Below are 10,776 nucleotides of genomic sequence, written 5' to 3'. Positions count from 1 at the left end.
AATAAAACTATTGTCTGCTATTTTACTTACTCACCAAGCTGAACAGCCCATTTGGGTTTCCCATCTCTTCTTTGCCTCTAGAAGTTCAGAGCCTCTTCCCTTACAAGACAATGCTACATCACCCCTGGTCTGAGCAGCCCTTGTAACAGGAGGCACATCTGCAGTGGCTGGGGCTGGCAGCGCCCAACTTGAAATGGTTCCTGCAGTTTGCCACATTTCAAAGGGGGTTTTTAACAGGTGTGAGGAAATTTCATACTGTTGAGAAATGTGGAAGCCACTTGGAGGTGGTAGTGAGCAAAAATTTTAATGAAACTAATGTTTAAAAGAAAATCTAGTTACGATAAAAAATTGTAAAGCTGCTGGACATCTATGAAATTTGCTATAAAAGTAGATGCCATTTGAAAAATAATTTCATTGATAGGGCAGAAGCCTAGCTGCTAATTCTCTATGGTTGGTACATTAGTAGCCACTGAAAGAAATCAGGCTTATTCCATTTTCAGTAAACAGAGCACAAGGTTGGCTATAAATGGTCTATTTAGCAGAATAGACTGAACGTCTGAAAAATTATTCATTATGGACATTTACAACCCACACATGTCATTGATATCATTTGATCACTCAACTTACAGGATTTATTGTTTTTGGCAAAATAGGCAGCAAACATCCCTAACTGGGATGCAAATTTAATGCACAGTTTAGCTGACAGCTAAAAGGCTCATTCAGAGATTTTAATATATTTTTCACTTATGTTAAAGATGGTGAGCAAATATATAGTCAATAGTCAAAATTATTTCACAAGTGTAGTATTCTAATTTCACAATTTTTATATATTATAATTTTTATATATTATAATTTTTATAGATTTGTCAATATTACAAGACTGGCTTTAAGACTTTCTTTTCTGGCAAAATATAGAAAGTTAACAAACTAGATTTTATCATGAAATAAGTATATGAGAAATCTAGACAAATTAACAACAGTTAAGTATTTTTCAGACTAACTGTAAACCAGCTTCTACCAAATTCCTAGTAGAGGTTTGATAACTTTAAGCCTCTAGTACCTGCCCACTGACAGAAGAGATTTGTTACAGGCCACAAATTATTGTCAAATACTTCCATTTAGCAGTCACTGAAGTGAAATTCAATGCATGTAAGTACTTGAGACATAGTGTTGGCTAGCACCAGCCAGATGAAGCCTGATCTATGTCTTAAATTCAGGGTAAGTTTTGCATTGATTTTAATGGAAGTCTGATCAGAATTATTGGCTATATCTCTCTGTACAGACTGTCTGTGGCACTGATGCTGTCAGGCCTAGAGAGTCCTCTTAGCTTTATTAGCACTATAGAATGCTGTCACCATTCAAAACAGACTGGCTGCATGAAGCCAGCCCAGGTTCCTTGCCTTCCCTGCCTCCTAAGCCACACGCAGGAGCTGAGCAGGCTGGCCAGGGCTGAAGCTGTGCCAGGGAATGTTTAACAGCACGGGCAGCTGAGTTTCAGCGTGGCCACTCCATTTACCAGCACAGATGCAGCCACTGTGCAAGCCACCATGTAAGGCACTGTGCACTGGTAAAGCATCAGGCAAATCTCTCCACTTATTTGCAGTTATCCCACACTGATTAAATTGCCTTTTGATTCTGCTAATATTTGTGGAGAGCTGGGTCACCAGCTGACATTGAAGTAATTTCTCTTTTGTTTTCTACGTATATTTAAACCCATGTTGTAGATGTTAAAATTTTTCTGCATCGTAAAAAATCTGTATAAAGTACTAATTTCCTTTAGATCATAAAGCTCTGAATCTTTCTAATAATGTAATACTTGTTTCCTATGTTTTAAAATCTGAAAGGCTAGGAAAGCATGCTTGTGCCAAATATTATTACTATTCAATTCCTAAGAAAGAACTTTTCCCATGATTCCCATAGAAGCTACACGCTAGTCTCTGTTCTTACCTGCATATTTTCCTGAATTTCCTGCATAATGATTATAATTTTTTAATCTTTTGATCAACACAGAACTGTTCACTCCTATCTTAGTAACAAGCTGTGCCTGTGCCTTGAGTTTTTAGAATGTATGACTAAAGTGCACTGTAAAATATGCTTAGATACACTGTAAGAAACTTGTAGAAACTTGTGGGTCAGCTGCTCTTGAACAATTCAATTTACTGTAATAATCTGCAAATAAGAAGTGGAGGTTTTCTCCATTTACACAACGCTGCCAACAAAAATACCAGGCTACTCAGAAGTGCAGAAAAAAAAAGAGGTGTTACTTCATATGGGAATAGAAACCGATCCCTTTTGATGTGAATTGCACCTTCTTACATGTATATCACTAAGTATTACACCTGTGACTGTTTAACTGTCATCATCTAAAAATCACATTAGTGAAAACAGACTTCAATAAGTAGCATACTTGAATCATTAATAAACCATTAGTTGTTTCTCACACAGTCATTTAGAAAGTTGCTGATATTACCATGTTTTCATTTGTAAAGTTTCCTTTTGTGGTAAAGGGAATGTTTGTTTCCTTTGTTATTTAAAGTAATATAGGACTATCAAAAGTGAAATTACAGCTATAATGGGTTTTTTCTTTAATTATAAATGATATAAAGTCCCTGTGCCTGACTCTTTACATCCTGTTTTGGACTGTCTCTCTCCCATAAGGATGAAACTTTCCTATCATCCTTCAATATTAGGTTGAACTCTCTTTTGAGTAAATAGGTCCAGTGCCTGGCCAGAATAACCTATATCCTGCAGCTCAGCCACCTCTGCAAGCTTAGCCCACATGTGAATATTGACAGAAGTTCTAGAAACTGATTTTTCTTTTCTAAGCCAGTTTGCTACAAAAAAATTTGCATACATACCAAACATAAGCACAACATGTCTGTATCTCATTTGCTGCCTTTTTGCACTGCTACCATGTTATAAAGGGAAATTCATAAAAACGATAATTCAAACATGACTACAATCAGCTTTGCTTAAAAAGTAAGAAGATCGAGTCCTTAATTTGCTTCCATTAAAATGCTATGGATTTCTGCAAAACAGAGATAGGTTAGTCACTGTTTATCACTAAATACCACAGCTTTGCACAGAAAAATAGAGTGTGAATAAAAATGTCAAACTTCTCATCTGATTGTCTATTGCATTGTATGAAGAACTTACTTTATTGACTGGAAGAATGTTTTTCACATTGAAGTAGAATCCAAAGTAAACCATGTTAAAAACTCCGTGACGGCCCAGTGTTGCAGTAAGGCCTTTGTTGAGTCCTTGGGAGCCCAGACCACCGGTTTTAATGATCTGCTGAGCTTGAACAAAGCTAGATGGTTGCTACACAAGTTAAGCAAAAGAAGGAAGAGATCATCTTTACAGAACAAAACCAATAAACATAGCATCATTTCCATGCTGTTGACAAACACAGCGTTGCAAATTTTTGCAATTTTATAGTAAGTATCGCTGTATTTGTTATTTTCCCTTTCCTGTGACCAATAAAAACCACAACTTTAATTAAAAAAGATTCCTCATTATTCAGATTGCAGAATAAGATGAAAGCAGGACTTGAGTACTGCAAAAAAGTAGTACTTTAACAGCTTTCCATTTCATAAAAGACAAAAAGGAAGGAACTGCCTCATATCAGACAGAATCTGCCTGACTACATGCACCTTTGATCTTTTTTCGAATATACCATGATATTCAGAATTAGCTGTTCCCCTTCTGAATATTTTACATATTTTAGCAGCTTTATAGAAACATTACTTTCAAAAAGTTGCTGAATAGATTTTGGCTTTCTCCAAAGCATAAAGCCAAAAAAAGCCATAGAGCCATAAAGCTCTGGGTAACCAAATCTATAATTAGAAAGGCAAAACATGACTTCCACTAGGAGGTTCAAACATGAAAATATAGAAGAATTTTGACTACACCTCCATGAATACCACTAATTTCAATACATTTATTTGTTTAATAGTTTTCCATTTCAAAATATCGCTGTGGTAGATCAACAGCATCAGCCAAATGATGCTAATATATCTGACACAGCATATGACTGCTTATTTAAGTGGCTGATGAGTTTAATCTTTAATACAAAGTTTCATTTTGTTTTTTCATATTTTGCAACTAATATAATCCTGCTAATGCTCTTTTACTAGAGTTTACTTTTCTATCTATTCCCAAGAATTCAAGACAGAATCTATTCCAAAGTGAAGATACAAAACATGGATACTAGCAATAACATCCTTTTTTTGTGCTCCAAAAAGCACAAGATCTTCAAGAAATGAAACAGCAACCTTTAATATTAAGTTATCCCTTAGTTTCCCTTGTCTTGAGTATGGATTTACTCATGACTCAAGGAGAAGCCTGTGACTTGCTGAACACCTGAGATAGGATTAATAAGCCCAAATATAGACACCTGCAGTGTCTACACCTGACTTCCCTTTTCAGTCCTTTAGTTACAAAGAGGAGTCTCTTTGGCAGCACTTCCCTTTTACCAAAGGAGGTGTTATCATGTCAACTGATCAAGCCATAAAAGGTCTGCGGTTCATCATTGATGATGGAAGGACCTTAGACAGAGGAATTTATTGTACAAACATCTGGAGTTAATGCACTTCACACAGCTGTTGACTTTTACTTAATATAGACCTATTCAGTGGAATCTGGAGTCAGATTCTTCTCATCATAAGGCAGAAAATTGTATTTGTTTAATTAATCATAACTCTTATGTCAGGTGAGAAGATTTTAATCATCACACCAGCTTCTATAGCCAGTGAGTTATCCAGGGCTACAGGGAAAGGGAAAAAAAAAAGGAAAACCAAACAACATGGTGTTGGGCTCCTTGCAGTCTACTTTAACAAAAAGCCACCATTATTTTCACCTACAGCAATCCCACTTACAAAAGGGCTGATACATGATTTATAGTGGCCTTCCTCTTTAAATCTATCAACCCTGGAAAGATGATCTGCTACCACAGAACAATTCAGCTGTCACTGCAGGGTGTGAATATTTGCTTTGGGGGTGTGCTGGAGTCTGGGTGTGAGTGTATGTGCTCATGCTCTTCCTTGTTCCTTTTAAACAAGATATATTTATTATTTCTATACAATAGTCAAAGAAATATGTGAACTGCATTAGGTTTCATCATGTAGTATGAAAGCTCCACAATGGGATAGGTACACACTTAAACCTTTTAGAAAAACAGTGCATGGTAATGCCTTATGCTGTATAATATAACCCCTGGACATGCTTCTTCCAATGGGCTTGAGTTTACATGCTTTACTGTGGAATGTTCTTTAACATTTTCTTAATGAGAACTCAATGTCAAGGTATTAAGTCACTGGAGTTTTTTCTAATTTACAGCAAATTTTGAAGTTCTAACACTTTAGAAAGATATATGAAAAATTGACATGTCTGTGATAGAACAATCTTTGTGATTTAAGAACTTAAGAACTTTAAGAACTTAATTTCACTTGGATTTTTTCCCCTAGAGCAGGTAGTTAATATTTTCAATGTAAACTAGGTTTCTAGTAGGGTCTAAATACTAATCTGTCAAAATTTTATTTGTATGATAACATACTATTATTTGGATTTTGTGAAATTTTGCATTTAAATTAAATTAGAGAATATTTACCTGAAAAAAAAACCAACTCAGAATGCTTTTGGACAGCTACAGTTTGATTATTGTATTATTCTGAAGGTCAGCAAGGAAGGGATGTTGTAATTAAAGGAAATAATTGGCTAAAATTTACCAACTAAACCACCCCAGACTTTGTTATAAATTTTGCAGTAGAGAAAAAATTAAAATGTATGAAGAGAAAGGATACATTGGTCTTTTTCAACTTTATAAGGAATAATTTGTTCAAAATATAACCGTGGTTTGTTTATACTTAAAAGCAGAGGTGTTTTTTAAGATAATTATATCTTCATAACTGTGAAGCAGAAAGATCCAGAATATCTGTTCACTACTGCTGGAGGAGTAATAGTTAATTTTTATCACATCATCTTCTTGAGAGACAGATCCTCTCATACATTGCTTTTTCCTGCTTTCAGTCTCTCTCATTCCAGGATCCCAAACTCCTGCTCTGCATTATTTATCTGTTCAGTGGCTTTGCTGCCCAAGTTTAAAAAATGTCTAGACTGGAGACTTGCAGCAAATAAACATGTCTTTCATATGCATTTAGAATCGAACAGGAGTTTACCAAACATTTTAAAATTTATTCTGGAAGAAAACGCTTTTCTGGATGAGTTATGGAGTAGGTACCAGTTACTCTATGACATATGGAAATCAGTAGCTGTATTTTTCCAGAGTGTACCTGAGGCCCCAGTAGATTATGTAAATGGCCAGGTCATAAATCTCTTTACTGTGCACCCCCCAAAACTTCAATTTATGCAGATGAGTGCTACAAGGCATGCAAGTATTAACTCAGTCAAAACTTAATAGTAGAATACACAAAAACTATGTCCCACCAGGGATTCAGCCAACCTTTTCATGCGAATGCTTATGTGATTTGGCACTTCTACCATGGTACAGCTGATTTCTCAAAAGATTTTGAAAAAGATGATTTGACAATTGTTATTTTATTAAACAAGAAAAGGAAAAAGGAACTTCATTACTGCCTGTTTTCCCTTTACCCTGGAACATGTTCTGCATTAAAATTAATAGAAGCTAGTGCATTCCTGAGAACTCTTGATTTTCATGAATCACTGTTTCCCAGTTTAATATTTTTCCCCTTTCAGCAGTACCCAGAATCATGGACAATATTTTGTACAATGACTTCTTTGGATGAAACAATATTTGAATAATAAAACTCTGAAGTTAAGCAAGAATTTAAATTATCAATGTACTTGTTATATAACAATTTTCCAGTTTGTACTAATAAAAGTGAAGTCTTGTAAGTAATTTCATCCAAGAAACATTGCATAAAATCCAGCAGCTGGACTCTGTCTAGGGCACAGGGCCATGGTGTTTTATGCTAACCTTCAGTGCTCACTTGAAATCTGGAGCCTGCTGGGGTAAATTTGCTCTGTCCGAAGGGCTCAGGTTTGTACTCCTGGATTACAATTCCTCACAGTTCTGGGTTGCTGGCTACTCAGGAGAGATGAAGGTGCATTTCAGGCACAGAATATTGACAGGGGAGATGCTGATGCCTCTGACAATACTGCAGGTATCTCTGCATGCCTGAAGGCATTGGCTATTGGGTCTCTTCCATTTCTGTTGAACTTGTGGGGAAATCATTTGCATCCACCAATATATTATTATTATTATACAATTCTGCTCTAAATATGAACCTCAAAGTGCATTATGCCCAATAAAATGGAAGAAGGAGAAAGGAAGCAGTTTTCATACCTCTGTGAAAGAGTTCTGATTGGTCTGTAATGTAACCTTCACTACTTCAAATGGGTTAACCACAACTGCCTCAGTCAAACCAGATCCCAAGCCAGCAATTGCAAATGCCTAGGAAAGTTTCAAATGAAAATTGAGTATTAAGGAGTAATACTTCCTCTACATCAGATTGTGAAACTGAGGGTTACAATGCAAACTGCAAGACTACAGTAATGCAGCAGTATTCTATTGCTAAACAACTTTAGCCCTTGATAGATGCTGACAGTTCATGAAGACAGTATGACAATAGCCATAAACCATATTCCAAAACAATCAAAACAAAGTGTTGTAGCACTCCATGTGCATGTATTCTCTTTTCAGCTGGAAGGGAAAATATGGCACCAAATGATTACGCAAACATGGAAAAAGTGGCAAAAGAATGTCCTCATGTTATCTTTGGGTGGACTCTGAATAATAACACAAATGTAAGTGTAGTTATGCAGCTCTGGAAAAAATAAAATCTCTGAACTGAGCATTAAGCACATAACAGTAACATATTAACTTAAAAATACATGTCAACAACTAAAATAGTTCAGTACTTAAGCAAATTGCACAAGCAGAATGTTCACCTGGTAGTTAAAAATGCTAGAAAGGTTTATACGGGAATATGTCAGCTTTCATTGCAAGGATGAGTTAACTCCATTTACTTAGAAGCTGGTGGCATTCCAGTCATAGATATGGAGATATTCACTGCTTTGCTTTCCATCACAGCACAGCATTTTAAAATATCTTAACTTTTTTTAAACAAAAAATATATTAAAATACTTAGTTCAATTGAGAAAGTTCTGAGGGGTTGAGTTTAATGATCACTTTACACATTTATTGCCTTCACTTAACATCTCCAAACTCTTTAGATGTTGAAAAAAGTCCCAGAACCAAAATACATTATAATGAATTCATTTGCTGAAATTCAAAGAAACCTGTAGTAAGGGAAAAAACAATAGTGAGAAAAAAACTTACTTAACGCAGAGGGATTTGAGCAGGGACTCCTGAGAGCTCAAGAAAGAGAGGAATGAAAAGTTAGAAGGATAGTGGCAAACACCAGTCTTACCACCTTTGGAGAAGATTGTGTTACTAAAAAATTGAATTTTCCATTAAGATGGGAACATTTCATCATAACCATGAGACTGAAGTCAGTAGGAAGATGGTGCTAATGTATGTATCTGTCTTTTAATAACAAATATTTCCTTGATATGAGGTCTGTTGAGGAACCTAGAAATATTCTGCCAGACTTAGACCAGAATCCCCCTCAGTCTTCTTTTTCCCTCACTACCTTAGGACCAAAAATGCTTCTATAGTAACAGGACCAAAAATGTGAGTGGCTTCTGATTGTTCTAAGCTTTGCTGTATCTGTTCTATGAATCACAGCAGCTTTTGGGCAGCTATTGCATGTTAACAAATTTTCAGCCTATTTTTCTTCCCCCCAGAAAAGTGCTGGGGTACCATAGAACCTTCAACTCTGTTCTTTCCACTTGCTAGAGAACAAGTATCAGTCTCTCTCTATACACTTAAGGATGAGAACTGCTGAAAAATACCAGATAAAATAGAAGAGACTGCAAATAATTAAGAGGAAGAGGCAACTTGCTTTAACCTAGTTAATAGAATTCCATGACCATTAACTCACTGCAGTTAAAGGGAGATGTAACTGGAAGCAATACTCTTTTAAAGAGACTTGAAATTACCAAAACCTTTATAGCACAGCCTTAAAAAGATCAATTGTTTCCTAAAGTTGTGATGTCATCATAGTGAAAAACAGGTGTTTACCAAGATTTACATTTGTACATCATGGGAAGCAGTAGTTCATATAAAAAGTATTTTATTCCTACTGCACAACAGCAGAATTAAGATCTACACATGAGAATGCAGATTACACATGTAAGTTCCATCTTAGCATTAAAACATTTCTGTGTATATGTATGCCCTGCATATTGTTTTTAAGCCAGTTATTTCTTGAGAGGAATTCCTAACTCCACTGATGGACAACAGAGTTTTGCCATTTGCTTCAAAGGAAGTAGCAATTTCTTATCAATAACTTACATTTCTTTTATAAAGTTTTTAAAACAAGACTGAGATCTGTATTTTTGTTATAGTTGTACTGTGCCTTGGAGAATAGCACTGTGAAATTGAAGTGTTACACTAGACACAAATAAATAAATATTGATAATGTTCGACTTTTTTTGTAATTTTGTAAGAATGAAGAAAGACAAGCTGTAGATAGACTCTTCCATGGTGGCTCTTGTTATCCATGTTCATGAATTTTATGATGTTGTAGGGAATTATTTTGAGGAAATTTGATATAAAACATAATTAATCAATTTTGATATATTCTTATAAATATTTTCTTATCAAGGGACAGATTTGTTTTGAAAAACTCTGGCTTGAGCTGGACCTTTTAATTTTGGGCTTCTTCTATGAGAGGAAGCAGATGAGACAGACTGTTCAGCAGACACGTTCTACATCAGAACACGAAGTTCTGTATCCATACATACCAGTCCTGGTGGCAATGATGCATATCCCAGAAGCTTCTTGTATTGTTCAAAGGTAAAAAACTGTGAATAGAAGTTAGATTGAAATTGAACTGAAAGAAATTGTTAGTTACTTACACAAATTAGTAAAAAGCAGACTACAATGGAGTTTCACTACCTCACAACCTGAGCAGCTGCATGCAGTTCTGCAAAATAAACGTAAGCCACTTTTATTTCACACCCTCTGTAGCAGTGTTAGATGTGCAAGAGTAGACAATCAGGCTTCAGGACTGATTTTATTAGTTTGTCATGCATAGTAGCAGCATAAGTGCAATTCAAGTAATGCTTTATGCAAGAGCTCACTTACATCATATAGGATCTATTTTAAATTAATAAACTTTTCCTCTGGCATTAACTTTCACATACTAGTTTAAATGTAGTAGCAGATATTACAGTTTTCCCAAGAAATCACCCCTACATCCTTAATGTAATGTGATGCAATTGCTTTTGCATTGCTCAAACACTAGTCTGCTTCTCATCAGAGATATAATTGTGGATTTTGAAGATGGAAAGTCTGCCATTTTTATAATCTTCTACTGTCAACAGGTACATTTCTTTTCCTGTTCTCTCTGTCCAAATAAATATTTCATTCAATTGTCTGCTTTCAAACAGTGGCACTTCAAAGTTCTGAGCATCTGCAATCCCTTAGAGGATGTCTTGAAAGCTGTACTCATGGGTGTTTGAATTTCAAGAAAAAAGTAAAATCAGCTTCACCTGCACTAGCATGGTGAAAGGCAACCATTTGCAAATGGCTCTCTTTGCAACCTACCATTTCTTGACACCCAAACATTAGTTTTAAGAATACCTTCTGTGAATTCTTATAAAAATCAAAGCATAATAAATGAATGGATTTGTTCTTCCAAGAAGAAGGTTTAGAATAGCTCTGACTGC

General features: G+C 35.5%; 1 protein-coding gene across 6 annotated transcripts in view; it reads right to left on the bottom strand.

The window, feature by feature from the left end:
• SLC25A21 (solute carrier family 25 member 21) overlaps positions 1-10,776 on the bottom strand; it is a 237,453-nt gene that overhangs the window by 7,148 nt on the left and 219,529 nt on the right. For 4 of the 6 annotated variants that reach the window (XM_064423927.1, XM_064423924.1, XM_064423921.1 and 1 more), the window contains 3 exons: positions 9,850-9,909; positions 7,325-7,432; positions 3,157-3,321 (listed from right to left, as the gene is read on the bottom strand). In XM_064423927.1, the coding sequence (XP_064279997.1) occupies positions 3,157-3,321; positions 7,325-7,432; positions 9,850-9,909 (333 nt within the window). The remainder of the gene's footprint in view (positions 1-3,156; positions 3,322-7,324; positions 7,433-9,849; positions 9,910-10,776) is intronic. The other 2 variants (XM_064423925.1, XM_064423922.1) reach the window with 1 other exon arrangement.

This window comes from Passer domesticus, chromosome 6, assembly GCF_036417665.1.
Source record: "Passer domesticus isolate bPasDom1 chromosome 6, bPasDom1.hap1, whole genome shotgun sequence".
NCBI lineage: Eukaryota > Metazoa > Chordata > Aves > Passeriformes > Passeridae > Passer > Passer domesticus.
This window is presented reverse-complemented; position numbering and strand designations above follow the sequence as displayed.